General features: G+C 23.0%; 4 protein-coding genes across 6 annotated transcripts; 2 read left to right on the forward strand and 2 right to left on the reverse strand.

Moving 5' to 3' along the window:
* Positions 1-194: 194 nt before the first annotated feature.
* LOC147656544 (mitochondrial 2-oxoglutarate/malate carrier protein) lies at positions 195-3,149 on the forward strand. The gene is made up of 6 exons (XM_086914659.1): positions 195-785; positions 1,027-1,242; positions 1,376-1,512; positions 1,926-2,096; positions 2,229-2,328; positions 2,857-3,149. Exons 1-6 carry the CDS (start codon positions 721-723, stop codon positions 3,047-3,049), a joined length of 882 nt encoding a protein of 293 aa, XP_086770785.1. The 5' UTR covers positions 195-720; the 3' UTR covers positions 3,050-3,149.
* A 367-nt stretch (positions 3,150-3,516) lies between these two features.
* On the reverse strand, positions 3,517-6,214 carry LOC116415056 (mitochondrial 2-oxoglutarate/malate carrier protein). Its single transcript, XM_031919084.2, has 6 exons — positions 6,002-6,214; positions 5,482-5,691; positions 5,145-5,278; positions 4,384-4,554; positions 3,914-4,013; positions 3,517-3,838 (listed from the first exon to the last, which is right to left on the reverse strand). Exons 1-6 carry the CDS (start codon positions 6,121-6,123, stop codon positions 3,640-3,642), a joined length of 936 nt encoding a protein of 311 aa, XP_031774944.2. The 5' UTR covers positions 6,124-6,214; the 3' UTR covers positions 3,517-3,639.
* Positions 6,215-6,425: 211 nt separating this feature from the next.
* On the reverse strand, positions 6,426-11,311 carry LOC100864326 (IQ motif-containing protein H). The gene is made up of 7 exons (XM_086914649.1): positions 11,010-11,311; positions 10,342-10,761; positions 9,424-9,922; positions 8,109-9,273; positions 7,192-7,444; positions 6,850-7,051; positions 6,426-6,759 (listed from the first exon to the last, which is right to left on the reverse strand). The coding sequence occupies exons 1-7, from the start codon at positions 11,159-11,161 to the stop codon at positions 6,490-6,492; spliced, it is 2,961 nt and encodes a 986-aa protein (XP_086770775.1). The 5' UTR covers positions 11,162-11,311; the 3' UTR covers positions 6,426-6,489.
* A 317-nt stretch (positions 11,312-11,628) lies between these two features.
* Positions 11,629-17,118, forward strand: LOC100868505 (dymeclin). Of its 3 annotated transcripts, none has more exons than XM_012491821.3 (12): positions 11,629-11,770; positions 12,243-12,546; positions 12,625-12,828; positions 13,131-13,375; positions 13,557-13,772; positions 13,945-14,120; positions 14,226-14,351; positions 14,453-14,566; positions 14,659-14,874; positions 14,949-15,131; positions 15,240-15,356; positions 15,769-17,118. In XM_012491821.3, the coding sequence occupies exons 2-12, from the start codon at positions 12,260-12,262 to the stop codon at positions 15,937-15,939; spliced, it is 2,055 nt and encodes a 684-aa protein (XP_012347275.1). In that variant the 5' UTR covers positions 11,629-11,770; positions 12,243-12,259; the 3' UTR covers positions 15,940-17,118. The 3 variants fall into 3 exon arrangements, with proteins under 3 accessions (XP_012347275.1, XP_012347273.1, XP_012347274.1); XM_012491819.3 differs by lacking the exon at positions 11,629-11,770 and adding an exon at positions 11,823-11,964; XM_012491820.3 differs by lacking the exon at positions 11,629-11,770 and adding an exon at positions 11,921-12,062.
* The last annotated feature ends 269 nt before the right edge of the window (positions 17,119-17,387 follow it).

The following is a 17,387-nucleotide window of genomic DNA, read 5'->3' on the forward strand; positions in this document are numbered from 1 at the left end:
AAATAAAATGTTACAATAAGTATTAGATAGGTAATAAAATATTATTTAAAATAAAGAAATAATTTAATTATTTTTCATACATTTTACTTAAATTTTATTTTACTTAATTAAAATCTTTAAATATCAAAAAATTCACACTGAATCTGAATAAAATAAAATTATATTATTACCAACTTTTTGAATTAAAAATAAATGACACGTAAAAATTAGTGATTTTAAAATGGAAGATGATGAAGATAAATTATCTTCTTCGATTCATAAAACGTGAAAAATTTTTTTTTATAAAATATTTTTACAAAGTTCAGAAATTTTATAAAAATATCCTTACTATCTTTTTATTCAATTTTATATTTTATATTATCTAAAAAACTGATTCTATCAATCAAGATAGAAAGTCTATATAGAGAAATTTTATAAATGTTATGTACATATGTTCAATCTTTTAATTTTATTATTATATGAATGTATACAAGTGGTTATGAACCACATTTATAATATTTTACCATATATGTCATTTTATTGTTAGGTTAATATGCAATACTGTTGTATACTGTTTGTGTTCATATGTGTTTTTAATTATTATGATCTATATTTTTGCAACTTTTACATGACAATTTTATAGATATTATTACAAAGAATATTAACAATATATTTTTTATCGAAGAATTATTACTTATATTATTTATATACATTTATTCAAAAATTTGAAAAATATTGAAAATGTCAGAAAAGAAAAAAGAGCGACTACCTCCAGTATTTACTTTTATAAATGCTGGTGTTTCGGGGTAAATTATCATAATCTTAGATACTTTATTATTTTTTAATGTTTCCTAAGTTAAGTATTATAAATATATATATAGTTAAATATAAATAAAAAAAAAATAAACATATATCTATAGTATGTATAAATTTATTAAGGTATGTATAAAATGTGAATTTAATTATTTAATTATTTACATTTTAAGAGATTTTATTATTTGTTTAATATAAATCGTATAATACAATACATGAAATGAAAAATTATAGTATGGCAGCAACCTGTGTAGTTCATCCCATGGATGTAATAAAAACCCGGATCCAAGTACAAAAGGAAAAGACTTCGCTTTTTAATGTAATTGCTTCCATATACAAAGAAGAGTCAATTTTGAAGTTTTATTCAGGCCTTAGCGCTGGTCTCTTACGACAAGCAACGTACACCACTGTAAGACTTGGTATTTATAATCAACTACAAGAATATTGGAAGTGAGTAATATTTATTTTAAAATTAAATCATCTTTCTATGAATATATCGAGTAATTTTTTTATCGAGCAATTTTATATTATTTTAAAATTTACATAATATTTTAAAGATTTATCGATTTAAACTTTATAATAGGACGAAGTACGTAACGAAACCCAATTTTGGTACATTAGCTCTAATGGCAGCTACGGCTGGAGCTTCGGGAGCCTTTATTGGTACACCAGCAGAAGTTGTTCTCGTAAGAATGACCGCTGATGGTAGATTGCCAAAAGGTTATTTAAATTATTTAATTATACATCATTTTTATTACATATTATGGAATTATTTCATATAATTAAATATCTATATTTTCTTTTTAAATTTTCCTTTCCGAAATTTTTTTTTCCATCTTCAATATTTTCTTAATCATCATCATTAAATCTTTTTCATGCTAAATAACTTTGAAATAAAGATAAATCATATATCTAGTAATTATTGTAATTATTATCTAGTAATTCCTTGATAACTAACCCTTTCAATGATAAATACTTTTAAGAGATTGAGATAAGTAGTATGTTCATTCATTCAATAAATTATTTATATTTTTTTAACTTTTTTTAACAAAAAAAAGCATACAAACTAATTAATTTTATTCAATTCAGTGAATTGTTTAATTTGTTAAATTGTATTTATTCTTTTTTTATAGAACAGAGAAGAAATTACAAAAATGTATTTAACGCATTCGCGAGGATAGCTAAGGAAGAAGGAATTACCACTCTTTGGAGAGGAAGTGTAGCAACAATGGGTCGAGCAGTGATTGTTAATATCTCTCAGCTTGCAACATACAGTCAAGCAAAATTTTTAATAGCGACAAAAAGTTATTATGAATTTCTTAATTTTCTCATTTATTACATATATTATTTATTTTTTTCTAAAAGAATATATATCAAATATATCATATATAAATGAATTAATATTAATAGAAATAGTATATATATTTTTTATACAGTGAATATCCCAGAAAGTGTTGAATTACATTTTTTTGCATCAATGTTGTCTGGATTCCTTACTACCTTCAATTCTATGCCATTTGATATAGCTAAAACAAGGTAAAATAATGTTGATTTTCATATTTATGAATTACGTTAATAACTCTTTGTAATATGACTTGAAATTAATATTTATATTTTTTAAATATTACTTTTCGTGATTAATTACAGTATTAATCAGCTATTAACTTCTTAAATTCGAATAAACAGTTGTAATCTTGTATAATAATAATTTTTTATTGTGAAATAATGATAATTACAGGAAAACATAATATAAACATTATAATTAATAGATATAAAAGAATAAAATTTTTCTACATAATTTTAATTCGATAGCAAGAAATTTTTTTATATAAAATTTATTTATTATAATTGTTATAATTGATGATTTGCATATATTTACATTATTTGCATCTCTTATTGTATCTCTTTTGATTACGAAATATTATAATTGCATGTTTAATTTAAAGTTAATTAAAAAAAAAAAAAATAAAATTTAAAAGTAATTAAAGAAATTTAGCATAATAATGTTATATATTAAAAAAATAAAAATATTGTAAATGTATATCATTTATGTTATATTTTCAGAATACAAACTTTAAAAGGTGTTGCAAAACCACCTGGTTTGATAACAATGTTGATAACGATAACGAAGACTGAAGGTTTTTTTGCACTTTGGAAAGGTTTTTGGCCTACCTACTGCAAAATAGGTCCACATACTGTTTTAACATTTATAATTAATGAACAAATAGCAAATTTATATAGATGGTATTTTATGTAGATAACTATCAATATTTGTACGTATATATATATATATATATATATATAACATATATATATGTATGTTAATTTTTTGATAAAAAAAATTTAATTGAATTATATATTTGTGTTCTTATTTATGCTTACATAAAAAACAGAAAACTTTTAAATTGAAAAATAATTTTGATTTATTAATTTACACACTTATTTACTATTAATTTATCACTTTATATTAGAATAGAATATTTATCTAATATTTTACTATTATTATCATAATTTTTATACATTATGTAAACTATTAAAGATATACATTAATATTTCATTTTAAGATTATAATTTATTGGCAATAAATCATATTGTAATATTATATTTAGTGTTATAAACAAAATTATGATATTAATATATTTCTACAAAATTACAAAATCAAAGAATCCTATATTCATTATTACATTAAATTATTCTATTAATTATTGTCAAAGTATTATTCTATTTAGATTGTAAACAACGAAACATATAATTAAATGGAAAAATAATAGAATAAAATCTTTTTTTTTAGCACGCGTTATTCATAATCTTCTTTGCGATATTATTCATCAAAATAAAATTCTAAATCTAATCTTTTACAAAGAACATATTATATGCGTATTTAAACTGTTCAAGGCATATCATAGTAATCACGGCATAAGGAGCTGATCTAATATAATATGGAAACCATCCACGGTAAAGTGCAAATATTCCTTCCTCTTTCATTGTTATGACTAACATCCGAGGTAAGCTTGGTGGTTTCGTAGGTAAAGTCCAATTTTGTATTCTGTAATACGAATAAAAAATAAGAATATTTTTTATCAATAAATAAAAATATAATAATTAAAGTTCTAAGAATTACTTAGTTTTAACTACATCCACAGGAAGTGATGCTAAACACATCACTGTTCCAGAGATCATTGATGCGATAAATGACAATAATAAACCTTCTTCAAAGAAACCTATAGTTATTAATATTATACGTAATTTTATATATATGTAAAATTAATTTTGTTTTTTTATAATTGTACGAATTATGAAAATTAATTCTAATTTAAGCTTTTTATAATTATTCATTAAAAATTAATAAATCATTTTTTATAGATAAAAGAAATAAAAATTACAACAAAAATAATTATATAATTATATTAATTTATTTAATTATTATATTTAATTTTCAATTTTTAAAAATTTTTTAAGTTTTTAAGTTAAAACTTAAAAAAGTTAGTTTTCAAAGACTAATTAGAAAAATAATAAAATAATTATTTTACAAATCTATTCAATTGATAAGATATTTTTCTAAGATTGATAAGCTATTAATAATTCATATACCAGTATCTAGTAATGATACTTTCGCTCTACTGTAGGTGCCCAATTGAGTTCCATTCACAAGTGCCCCTCTAGTCATCGTTGGTACAGCTCCTCTCCATAATCTACCAATACCCTCCGTTTTATAAATAGTAATTAATCCAGTGAAAGCATTTCTGTAATTCCGTCGTTTCTCTAAAAATTCATTCTTTAATTTATGTTTTTCCAGTATTTCTTAATCAAAAAAAAAAAAAAAGGAAGATCAAACTTCGTCAAAAAATTCTTATTTATTTATTTTGTGTTATTTTAATATCTTATTCTTTTTTTGTTATTATATTCAATAGAATATCGAAGTACAAAAGTTTGTAAAAAAAAAATATTAAAATAGTATATCATGAAAAACAAGTATTTTCTATAGCAATACATGATTGAAAATTCTTTTTTTCTCTTCTTTTTTATTCTAATAAATAGAATTATATCTATTCAAAAATATGAGAAAAATATTAATGTAGATTAATATTAATTTAGAAAAATATTAATGTTTTGAAAATTCTATAAATTATTCATCTTATAATATTAAATTGAATATAAATTATTTCATATAAGATTTAAAAAATTTTTTTTAATTTTCTTCTCAACTCTCTTTAATTGAAATTTTATTTATGTTACTTATAATAATTATTATTATAATTTATTCACACAGATAATTTGCACAAATAAAATTTTCATATATTCTTTAGAAAAGAAGGATGAAACTTATTAGTCAATTTAAGAAAAATACTCACCAGGAGGTAATTGTAGATCACCTACCATACGAACTAAAATCAAATCGGATGGCGTTCCAACAAATGCACCAACAGTACCCGACACCATTCCAATACCGAGCATTGTAGCATAATTTAAACGACCAAAATAACTTCTAAATTTTAAATTTTATTTTTCTTTAATTAATTTGTAATCTTATAATATTTATATATATATATAATGAATGATTGATATAAATATATATTATATATGATTAATATATAAAAAATATGAGAAAAAATATTGTTTAAAAAATCAAATTAATTGATTAAGGATTAATATGGAATTAATTAATTAAATTAGATATAATATATTTACTGGGCGAGATCATATAATGTAGTATAGCAACCAAGTCTTGCAGTGCTATATGTTAATTGTCGAAGAATAGCTGCAGTCCAACCAACATAAAATCCCCGAATTCCAACTTCCTTTAAAGTGTGTGTTATTGTCTCTTTCAAAGATAAACGTGTAATTTGCATACGTAACTTAGTTAAATCCATAGGATAGACTGAAGTTTGTGACACGATACTGCATGACGAGCGAAAATAAAAGGCCAGTGTTAAGAATTAAAAAAATTAAAGATAAATATAGAAAACTTTTTATTTTAAAAAATTTTACATTAATTTTTAAATGGAAAGAATTTTTATATTTGTTATATTTTATTTATATTTTATATTTTATTATTAATTATGAATTAGAAAAGGAACATATTGTTCTAATATATTTTATTTAATTTAAATTTAAAGATTCTTATTAAAATTTTACAATAAAAAATTAAATTTAAATCTTCAAGTTTGAACAAAAAGATATGAAATATAAAAAATATTGAACATTTTACCCTGATAGTCCACCAATAATGAAGTTAACATAAACAGGCAATTTTTTATCCTTATGAACCAATAATAATACTGAATCATCGTTTATCACTAAATTGTGAGAAAATAATGATAAAAAATGCATTAATCTTTGTTAAAATTTGATGAAATATATTATTTCAAGCTAATTTATTGTTTCACGATTCATATGTGAGAATTTAGCAACATTTATTGATTCATAAATCTATAGTCTGTCTGTTTATATATGTATGTTAAATATGAAGTAATGAATACTTTTAATTATTATAAAGAGATTAATAATCATATTAATCACTGTATGAATAAATTATTATGATAATATAAATAATAAAGATGTGATATAAATAATAAAGAAATTAAAAATTAATGAATTGAATGAATTACAAAATAAATATTCAAAGCCAAAAATTTGTTATATTCTATATTATCAATAAAAAGTAGTAATATATATTGATGGATAATTCGTAATAATTTAAAAATTTTGTAGACATTTATCGGTAATATAATCACTATAGCTGAGTGAAAGTTTCAAAAAGTAGTCACTAAGGATTTGTAAATTTGTTTCTGGCTTCTGTTTCGTTTTCATTAACAAAGTTGTATGCAATTTTTCCAAACATTTATGTATCATTTTCAACGTATTGCTCATAGCAGGGCTAACAGCGACCATCTGGGCAAGACTTCGAATTTCTCCATCGTGTAGAAGTATGCTACATCCTTGTTTTTTTATTCTATCATAACAAATCTGTAATTCGAAAAAAAAAATACTATGATAGATAAAGAAGAGAATGAAATGTATTGCATTAAAAAAAAAAAAAATAGTAAATAAACGTACATTACATGACTCGAATAAACTTTTGAGATTAGACCATTTATAATTGGAAAATCTACTATGATGTAGTTGCGTAATTGCAACCGCGAATCTTTCTACAGTTTCATTCCAATCGACTGTTTTATTTGTTAATAAAAGAGATGATTTCCTTCTTTCCAGTTGCGAAGTTATTGAAACATCACTGATAAAATTATCAGTGTCAACACTGTTTAAATATAAAATATTATTTAAAAAATTCTTTCAAAAGAAGACATAAGATAATAAATTAAAAAATGATTAAAAAATACAAATATAAATATTTTTTAATTTAAAAAGAAATTTTTTAAATCGATTTATTTTACTTACTTGTACCATCCATTAATTGCAAATTTCATCCACTCGATATAACTTTGCAAAGAAGTATAATAAGGAAATACGTTTAATATTAATATGATCAGTCTCTCCTCTTGTTTATGCATATAGCAATAACAATCGACGCTTAAATAACCAAAGTATCCTCTATTTTGTATATCTTTAGCAAATTTGTTCACTGTTGGATGTAAATTTGAAATATCCACAGAAGTTTGAGGTAACATATAAATAGTTGTACCATATCGATCTGTTAATAAAATAAGACATTTATAAATCACAAAAGAATATCATATTATTTTATTCATTATTCCATTCATAAATTAAGTTTTTGAGATCTATTTTCGTTAATATTATGTTTTTTAATGAAATTTGATTTTCATATGCTATGACTATTTTTATTGCAATTGTAAAAAATTTATTTTATTTTCATTTGTAAATTGATAATTATGTTAAAAAAATAGAAAATATTTCATGTTTAAAATATTTTATATTTATTATGGCACACTTTGTAAGCCATTTTTAGAGAATTCAATTCTAAGCGCTCTAAACATGGAAGTTGGTTGAGAATGTATATATCGATTAGAGCTTATTTTGATTAAAATTTATTTTTTTAATTATATAATTAATTTAATTTCGCCTTTACATTTATGCCTAGAATATATGTGGAATGAATTATTTAATTATCTCAATTATTTTCAGATAACTCCTCGAGATTACTTTCAATCGTTTTACATATAATACATAATCAGATAAAAAAGTGCTCGTATTTGAACTTGCTGAATTCATTTTGACATTGTTAACCAATAAACAAAAAAAAAAAAAAATAATCAAAACGTTATTTTCCAATATTCAGATATTAAAAATTGATATGAATATTGAAGTGATAAATGTATAAATATATAAAATGATACCTAAGTTTATCCTATTGGCGCTACCCAACCATTTAGGTCCCTTTTTGGTCACTTTCGCTGGGATGAACAAAGAAAGTTGAACCGATTCGGGATCAGGCGGAATCGCTTGGATTATGCATCCAAATTTTTGCACATGTTCATAAAACTTATCCCAATTAGCATATATTCTGGACAATCGTGTCACGCTCCGTATAACTAACGGTATATGCTGCTTCATTTTATTAAGATACTCACTTCGTACACCCGGTTGGAGTTCCCAAATGTCCTCAAACTTTTCCCGTTCCCGCCTTAACTGCGGCATGAACGGAACGCTGATGTGATTGATGAGAAAAAATCCGCAATGCTTGCCCGTTATACCATAATTCAACTTGAACAACCACGTGCTGATTTCGGTGTGAAGGACCATTAACTCGGACAAAGAGGAGCAAAGGCTTTCAAAGTCTGTTATGTGCCTTCTGTGGGGTGGTTGAGAGAGGCCAAGATTCTCGATTATCTCGCACATGTTGGAGGCGTTTAGAAGTATTCTTTGCGCCTCCATGTCGGGGCTCAATAAAGGAACCTTCAGGGTGCCGGCCAATCTCATGTCACACTCGTCGACGATGTAAGGCAAGAAGTAAGCCAATTTTCCCTCGATCTTTTTTTTGATCTCGTTAATCGATTCCTGGGAACAATGAAGGATCCTGGAGACGTTTAAAGAAAGTTTTTTAAATGTATCCATCTGCGAGAGAGCGATGAATGTGATTCGTTTCGCGATTCCTTCGGAAGGTGATATGGACTCGATGAAATCGTTGTACATTATTAATATGTCTTTGATAGGCTTCACGGGTAGGATGTAGATCACCTCGCTGTTTAGATTGCGAACGAAACATATTCGCAGTAACGAAATATTTTGATAAATGGTTAACATTTTTGGATTTAGTATCTCGCGAAATTCTAAAGGATAACCCAAGGATGGTAGGTGGACAACTACGTGCGGTTGTTGTATCATCGAATCGAATTCTATACTAAGCTTTTGAGTAAGATCTCGAGTTTCTTGCAAAGAAACCAGCATCTTTTTTAGATAACGTTGATGCATTTCTTTCCTTGTCTTCAACGAGATCCAGAAAAACCACATGAGACTGGCGGCTATGTAAAGAAGTGCCGATTCTATTTTCTTTTTTCGTAACTAAAAATGAAATGGGTTAGATATTTTTTATTTTTTTTATCTCTATGCATTTTTATTTTATTTTTCTTAAACTTTACTTAACTTTACTTCGATAGAATTTAAAAATAAGCGAAAGTGGAAAGCGTTTTGTCCGACAAAAGTAATATTTACCGAATATCCACGCCAATGAGCTTGTATTAGTGTCGCAGCTGCAGATTTCTGTTCGATTTTTTGAAACTGTAACTTCATGCTCCTTAACCAAATAGCATCGTATTTGTTTGTCAAAAGAGGAATTAAATCTGTTTTCGATAATACAAAATTTGTCATCGTAACGTTCGACATGAAGTCAAAAGTAGCGCGTGCGTCTAATTGTAACAAAGGTATCAAACGTTTCGTTGCAATTTTCTCGATTTGTGGGCGAAGAATTAAATGCCACTTCGAACTATATTGACGTCCATAAAGATCTAAAATTTTTGTCCAAACATCGTTAATCTTAAATTCTCCATGAACAAATTTTAAATTGTTCAATTTTGAGAATTCATCTTTCAGAGAGGAAACAGTGTAAACTTCCTTGTCCTTAAGAAGTTGAAGAAACTCTACGATTGATGATGGTTGTTGAATATCATTTATATCAGTCATATCAGTAGCAAGTTTGAAAACGGGATCATTCCTTTTAAAAAAAGTTTATTATCATTAATAATATTAATAATAAATTAATAAATAAAAAAAATATATATATTTATATGTATTTTTATTCATCCATTATAAATCTCTAGGTATTATAATGTTTGTTAAAATTATTTTCAAATTAAATATTAGTTTTTTTTTATAATGCAAACGATTAGTATTTATCAATTTTACTTTGTAATTAATTTATTTATATTATTATTTCTCTATATATACTAATATATATTCATAGGATATTTTTGAAAAGTCCGATCAATTCTAGAGGCCAAAATATAGAAGTTGATATATTGTTGGTTAAAGGTTATTTATATAGTTTTAAGCAATTTAAGTTTGAATTAAATAAAGGATATTGAAATAGAATGAAATGTCTTAAAGAAATAATAGATTAAAGAAGTTACTTACAAATCGATTCGCTTTTTTGGCAAGGAGAACATACTTGTTCTTAGCCAAACAATATCTTGCATAAACTTCAAATCATGCTCATCGAATTCCGTTCGTTCTTCTTTTCTTGGTTGTTTCAAGATATTTTGAGTATCATCAAGATCCCATGTAGTTTTATTCTTCCAAGTGCAATGACAGAATTCATCATCCTCCGGTTCGTCAAATATATCATGATGTATTTGACAAGTTTTTCTCATCTCTTCCGGAAATATATAAGATGGTGGTTGCATGCGCCCTTTTATTGATGTTATTAAGTCAATGTTCAAACGTATGAAAGTCTCTTCGCATAATTGTTCCATATTTATGAGTTCGTCTAAAATATACTTATAGAATATGTGAGTGTATCTTACAGCGGCGACACTGAGTTTCTCATTTTGCAAACTATTCGCAAAAAAATAAGACAAATCTGGTATAATTATTATTTTCAAACTTATAAATAATTATTTGTTAATAATAATATAATTCTTATTTTAAAAAAAAAGACTTCTTTTTATTCAATTATTTAAAAAGAAATTAAAATTTAAAAAGAATTTGCTTTTAATATGGATCATTAAACATTATCCTGAATTAAATTTAAATTTAAATTTTTATGTTTAAAACTCTTTTTATTATAAATATTATGAACTAACCTGTTTTCCTGAATTAATTCTTTCTTACGTGTATCAAGAAATTGCTTAATAAGATTAACCTGTTCTCGTATTCCTTTGATACAAGATTTTAGCATATCTAGAAATTGAAAATTTAATTGCTCGGTTCGTAAATTTTTATGATAACGATTCATTTTAGTAATTTTATTATAATGACGAAGATTTTTTTAATACAGATAAAATTTCATAAATATATTTTAAATATTTATTTTAAAAAATGTATTTATATACATGATATATGATAATGTTGCTATTAAAATTACGTTAATTATAACTTTTTATTCAATTGAATATGTTGCAATTAAATATATATATATATTTTTTATTGAGGGTGTCATTATTTTATATTGATTTCATTTATTATAACCATAAATCATGATCTAAATAGTAATAAATATTTTATTTGTATAAATGTTAGAAGTACATGTATTCAAAATATAAATTGTTGTAATTTGCTCGAAAATGTATGTATAAATTTGAATAAGAAATAAATTCAAATAATCGATTATCATCGTAGCCATACTGTGACGTATTAATACGTCATTTTAATGATGTGGAATCAGTTTCCATGTGTTATATTCAATATATGTTTTTTATTTTCTAATGATACTTTTATGATAAAATTAAATGCAATTACAAATTATTGTTAACTAATTGAATATGTATATTTAATGAATAACAAAGATGGCGCTCATTTTGATTTATCTATATATTTGTAAAGTGCTCGTTTGACATGTGAAGAGGTTATATTCCTTCCTGTTTCTCATTATATTGATATTGCCTATAAACGTATTACGAAAAGTTTAATGATAATTTTGACACGAAAAACACATAGGAGCACAAAAGAGATAGTGTATGAAAGGAAATTGCATAATATATATATATATTTAGAAAGTATTATTGAATTATTAAATTTCTATGACACTGGATTGTCAAAGTATGTTATATGATGTTTTCATGTGATTGAAATGTTTTTTATTTGTTTTCTTTTATGAATGTGATATGGTACAATTTATAAATTATATTTTTATTATAGTTATGTACAATTTATTAAAAAATATAATAGATTTAATATATAATATGAAATTATTAGAAATAATAGGCATTGTTTTTCATATGAAATAAAAATAAAAAAAATATTTTACAAATAAATATTATTTTTCATTAATCAAATTTTTAATTGTGAAAAAAATGCAATATATATTTTACTTTTAGAAGTTTAAGACAAGGCAATGGGTACAACACCAAGTCGATATGATGATCTATCTAAAAATATTTATTTAGAGAAATTTTGTGGGAAAAAAAGTATTCTTCCAAATGATCCATTTTGGAACACATTTTTATCCTACAACATGAGACCACCTGTTACAAGAAATGACCAAATAGAATTGGATTCTAGATTGGATTCCTCGTGTCAACAATTACTTGCAAATAATATAAGTACTGGCAATTTTGGTAGTTTGATACAAGTTGCTCTTATGCGTGCTAGCAATTTATTGGCACCAATGCAAAATCAGAAGTATGATATTTTTAATGTTATATTTGGATTAATATATATTATATTATCATTTATATTATAATTAATTATAATTTATAGAATCATATCAGCATGGCAAACATATAATGCATTGTTTGCGGTCAGGTGTATATTAAAATATTTGATTGAAACAGTTGGTGAAGAAGAAATGATAAAGCATATAGAAGCACCACAACTACCAGTGCCAACGCAATCAAATGCATCTTATAGATTAAAAGATCTTTTTGAAGCATTAGTTGATATTATAACAGATGTACCATTATGGTAAGTAAATTATAATAAATTATATAGTTCTGTTATATATGTATATTACATATTATATATATATATGTATAATAAAAATAAAAAAAATTATACATATATATAGTATATATATTATCATTTTATTAATTCAACAATATTTTAGAGTTTTGTTTGAAAAATTTATTATAAACTAAGAAAATATTTGATAAATGGAAGGTCTAAATTAATGTATAAAATCTTTTAACTTCTTACATTAAATTGTACTAAATTAATATTCCTTTAAATAAAATCATATTTTATATAAAAAAAATTTATTTTGACAGTGAATTTACATATGTTGTACATCTAGAAGCTATAAATTGTTTATTAGTACTACTTTCTGTACAACTGTTTTCTCAAACTGCAGCCGAATATAGCTGTATATACAGAATAGCAATGCATTCACATTCTAGTGAACATGCTCCAGCAATGGTGTGTACATTATTACACAATTTTGTGCAGCAAGAACATGCTCCTCCTGGTTTACTTACACAGCAACCAGGAGGGAGTATTGTTTTTAGTATAGCTGGTATGTTTAATAATAATATACATTATATATTATTATATCATATTTTATTGAAAATAATACATTATTAAAAAATTGTTGTTAAATTAGTAATATATTATTAAATAATTGTTAAATTTAATTATATTTTATATTAAATATTACTTTGTTTAAAGAAAAATAATTTATTATTCAAACATTTTAGCTGGATTATGGAATGTAATTACAATGGGTATGGGTAGTAGTTTAAAAAATGTACAAGTTACAAGTAATGGTACTTCTGAAGAGGAAGAACGAAAACGTGATACAGAAACACCTCTTGCTAGTCAATCATTATTACTTCTATTAGTATTAACAAATCATTGTACTGCAACCCAAAATCCTTATAGGAATGCACTTTTTACATTTGTAGATATGCAAGGCTAGTATTAATTTTTCTAAATTTATTTTAAAATATTTAATTAAATAAATTGATTTTAAAATACAAAATAATATAAAAAATAAAATATGAATAAAAATTATACATATATCAAATCTATTATATCTACAAATCTAATACACATATATATGTATATATATATATATGATTTTAGAAGATTATTCCACAATGCAAGGAAAAAGCGCGTTTAGATTTAATATAAATAAATTATATAATACTATATGTAAGATACCAAACACGGATGAGGTTACATTATTATTATACATGTTGCTACATAGGAATTCAAGTGTAAAACAAGATATCATGAGGAGACCAGATATACAACTATTAGTGAGTATAAAAATAAGTAAATTTAAAATATTGATTTATTAATTATTAAAAAATATTATAAATTTAAAACACATCATAAAATTTATAATTAATGTTTTTACATAGGTAACACCAATACTTCAAATTTTATATCATGCTCCAAATAATACATCCCATCATATTTATATGTCTCTTATTATTCTTTTAATTTTAAGTGAAGATGAAACATTTAATAAAAGAATACATGAAATAGTAAGTATTATTTTAAAAAAATCAATTTTAATTTTATTTTAAAAAATTATACAAAGATATATAAAATTTTAAACTAATTAATACTAATTATTTATTTTCAGATGCTTAAAGGTGTGAATTGGTATACAGAAAGATCAATAAGTGAAATATCATTAGGAGGTCTATTAATACTTGTTGTCATAAGAACCATACAATATAATATGTTTAAAATGAGGGTAAACATGTACAAAAGCAAATATAAATATGATAAAAAATTAATATGTAATTATATAATAAAATTTTTTTTTAATTTTTTTTAATTTTTCAGGATAAATATCTTCATACAAATTGCTTAGCAGCTTTAGCAAATATGTCAGCACAATTTACATCTTTACATCCTTATGTTAGTCAAAGATTACTAAGTTTGTTTGAAACTCTTGCAAAGAAACATGCTAGACTGGAAACAAAAATACGTACACAGCCTTCTGTATCTTCCGATAATACTACTATTACAATTAATGGAACAACAGCAAATACAGACTTAGTAACTTTCTACAATAATTTATATTTTATTGCAAATAATTAATAAATAATCTATATGTTAAATATGGATTTCAGATTCAAGATTTAACAATACTTGAAGAAGTTCTACGAATGGTATTAGAGATTATAAATAGTTGTTTAACTCATAGACTTGCACATAATCCAAATTTAATATATACTCTTTTGTATAAAAAAGATATTTTTCAACCATTTAGAATGCATTCAGCATTTCAAGATATTGTGCAAAATATAGATTCTGTGAGTTTTAATATAGAATATTTTATATTTTTTACTTCTGAATTGTACATTTCTAAATTATTATTTTATGGTATTTCAAAAAATTAAATGAATTATTATATTAAACAGGTCATAAATTTCTTTTCTTATAAATTGGAGCAAAAGGATCAATCACAACTTGGTGTAAGTCAAGTTTTAACTACAATTCAGCAAGGTACTAGTGAATGGCCACGTGACCGTTTAAGGGTATGTTTAATCTACTTTTAATATACAATTTTCAGTTAATTGAATTATGTTCTTTAACATAATTTATGTTTAAAAAAAATTATTCCATGTAAAGCTGAAATGACTATTACAAAAATTTTGATCTATAATAATGTTAAAATATAATAATATAAAAAACATTCAGCAGCGACAATTTGATACTATTTTAATCAATGTATTCACAAAACTAAATATTTAAATATATTTTATTCATAAAATGAAAAATATAATTAATTATAATACAAAATTGATATGATAATTTACAATACGATAATTTAAATAAAAGTAAAAATTTAAATATATTTTGTTCAAGAAACAAATAATTAATTAATCATGATTTATACATTTATTAATTTTATTTAATTATATTATTTATTTTATCTATACATTACAGAAATTTCCAGAATTAAAATTTAAATATGTAGAAGAGGAACAACCAGAAGAATTTTTTATTCCTTATGTATGGAGTGTTGTATGTCAAAGTGCATTGTTACATTGGAATGCAGAAAATATAAAATTATTTTCACCTCATAGTGGTGAACAAACAACAATTATTGTTTGCTGATACTGAGATAAAAGCTGCTGCTTGCAGTAGGTATATAATATAACAATTAAGTAAAAAATATTGAAAACTTCTTTTTCAAAGAAAAACATTTATTTGATACGAAATACATTATTTATTGCAAAATTAAAATCAAAACATGAAAATAGAGATTAGCCTAAAACATATACAATCATTTTATATTTGAAATATTATAGAACATATTTCTTTTCTTTATTATTTTATTTAATTGCACTAATATTTTCCAAAAAAAAAATAATTTATTGTAAAATGAACATTAGTTAAATCTAATGAAATTTAATTAAAATAATTTTGAAATATTTTAAAATCTTTTGAACATGCGCATGCATAAGCCTAATTAATAAGATTATTTTTTATATAAATCATAAATAATAGCAGTTAATCCTTTCATTGTACAGTAAAAATTGGCTTTAATCTCGTAAAAATATGCATTAAGACTGGTTGCAACTTATTATTTTATAACAGCTATATTATCATTTAAGTATTTAATACTATTGAAAAATGTCTAAATATTCAACTGGAGCATCATCATTCACACTATAGATAAGAATGAAATTTAACTATAAATATTTTATACTATTCACAAAATATATAAATAAATATTTGTTATAGTTTCCAGTTGAATATTCACACTAAAAAATATTTCCGACATTAACACATAAATAATAAAGTTTTCTATAGAAAGATAGAGTTGTTTGGAAAATGATTGTTTTTTAATAAAAAAAAAAAATTCATGTTTTTCATTGTAACATTTGCTTTTAAAAAATTGTAAAAAAAAAAAATATCAAATAATTTCTAATTTTGAAACATTAAGCTAAAATGTTAAAAAATTATTTTAAAACAGAATAGTAGAATCATAATTCAAGATAAAATCTTACAACATTCAAACATTGTACATCATTACTTATAATCGCGAAAAAAATTTATTTACATTTTATGTATCGTATTTAATTGTAAATATCCAATATGTATTAAGTGCATGGAAACAAATATTAAGAAAAAATTATTTAATGAAAATTTTTAAAAATGGCATAATATAACAGCATTTATATACATGTATAATTAATGCTGTTAATGTTGAAAATGATTTTAATTTAATAATATATATATATATATACTTATATTTAAAAAAAAATAAAGAATTCTGATATTTATAAAAAATATGTCTTTATTTTATTAAATATTTAACTTAAAAGATACAGAATAAAAATGTTTGTAAAAATTAATAATCAAAAAATATAATGAAAGTATTCAACAATGCAAATATATTATAAAAACGATTGAATTTATTATCTATATATAGATATTATTATTTATATATAGATACACATATCAAATGCTTTATTCAAAATAATTTTTTTTAAACAGAAAAAATTTTGATATGTATGTAAATATTATATTTAGATAAAAAATATGTAATAAATCATAAC

Source organism: Apis florea, unplaced genomic scaffold, assembly GCF_048593485.1.
Source record: "Apis florea isolate Af1SG1 unplaced genomic scaffold, ASM4859348v1 contig_3696_pilon, whole genome shotgun sequence".
Taxonomy (NCBI): Eukaryota; Metazoa; Arthropoda; class Insecta; order Hymenoptera; family Apidae; genus Apis; species Apis florea.

What these genes read in the sequence shown, in the direction of transcription:
- LOC147656544 (XM_086914659.1), top strand. Translation starts at nt 721, where the DNA reads ATGTCAGAAAAGAAAAAAGAGCGACTACCTCCAGTATTTACTTTTATA. An exon ending in ATAAATGCTGGTGTTTCGGG is followed by an intron (nt 786 to 1,026) that starts GTAAATTATCAT and finishes GAAAAATTATAG; the next exon opens with TATGGCAGCAACCTGTGTAG. An exon ending in CAACTACAAGAATATTGGAA is followed by an intron (nt 1,243 to 1,375) that starts GTGAGTAATATT and finishes ACTTTATAATAG; the next exon opens with GACGAAGTACGTAACGAAAC.
- LOC116415056 (XM_031919084.2), bottom strand. Translation starts at nt 6,123, where the DNA reads ATGCATTTTTTATCATTATTTTCTCACAATTTAGTGATAAACGATGAT. An exon ending in ATTATTGGTGGACTATCAGG is followed by an intron (nt 5,692 to 6,001) that starts GTAAAATGTTCA and finishes CTCGTCATGCAG; the next exon opens with TATCGTGTCACAAACTTCAG. An exon ending in ACATTATATGATCTCGCCCA is followed by an intron (nt 5,279 to 5,481) that starts GTAAATATATTA and finishes TTTAAAATTTAG; the next exon opens with AAGTTATTTTGGTCGTTTAA.
- LOC100864326 (XM_086914649.1), bottom strand. Translation starts at nt 11,161, where the DNA reads ATGAATCGTTATCATAAAAATTTACGAACCGAGCAATTAAATTTTCAA. An exon ending in CGCCAATAGGATAAACTTAG is followed by an intron (nt 7,445 to 8,108) that starts GTATCATTTTAT and finishes TTTTATTAACAG; the next exon opens with ATCGATATGGTACAACTATT. An exon ending in GTTTATTCGAGTCATGTAAT is followed by an intron (nt 6,760 to 6,849) that starts GTACGTTTATTT and finishes TTCGAATTACAG; the next exon opens with ATTTGTTATGATAGAATAAA.
- LOC100868505 (XM_012491821.3), top strand. Translation starts at nt 12,260, where the DNA reads ATGGGTACAACACCAAGTCGATATGATGATCTATCTAAAAATATTTAT. An exon ending in TATTGTTTTTAGTATAGCTG is followed by an intron (nt 13,376 to 13,556) that starts GTATGTTTAATA and finishes CAAACATTTTAG; the next exon opens with CTGGATTATGGAATGTAATT. An exon ending in TTGTGCAAAATATAGATTCT is followed by an intron (nt 15,132 to 15,239) that starts GTGAGTTTTAAT and finishes TATATTAAACAG; the next exon opens with GTCATAAATTTCTTTTCTTA.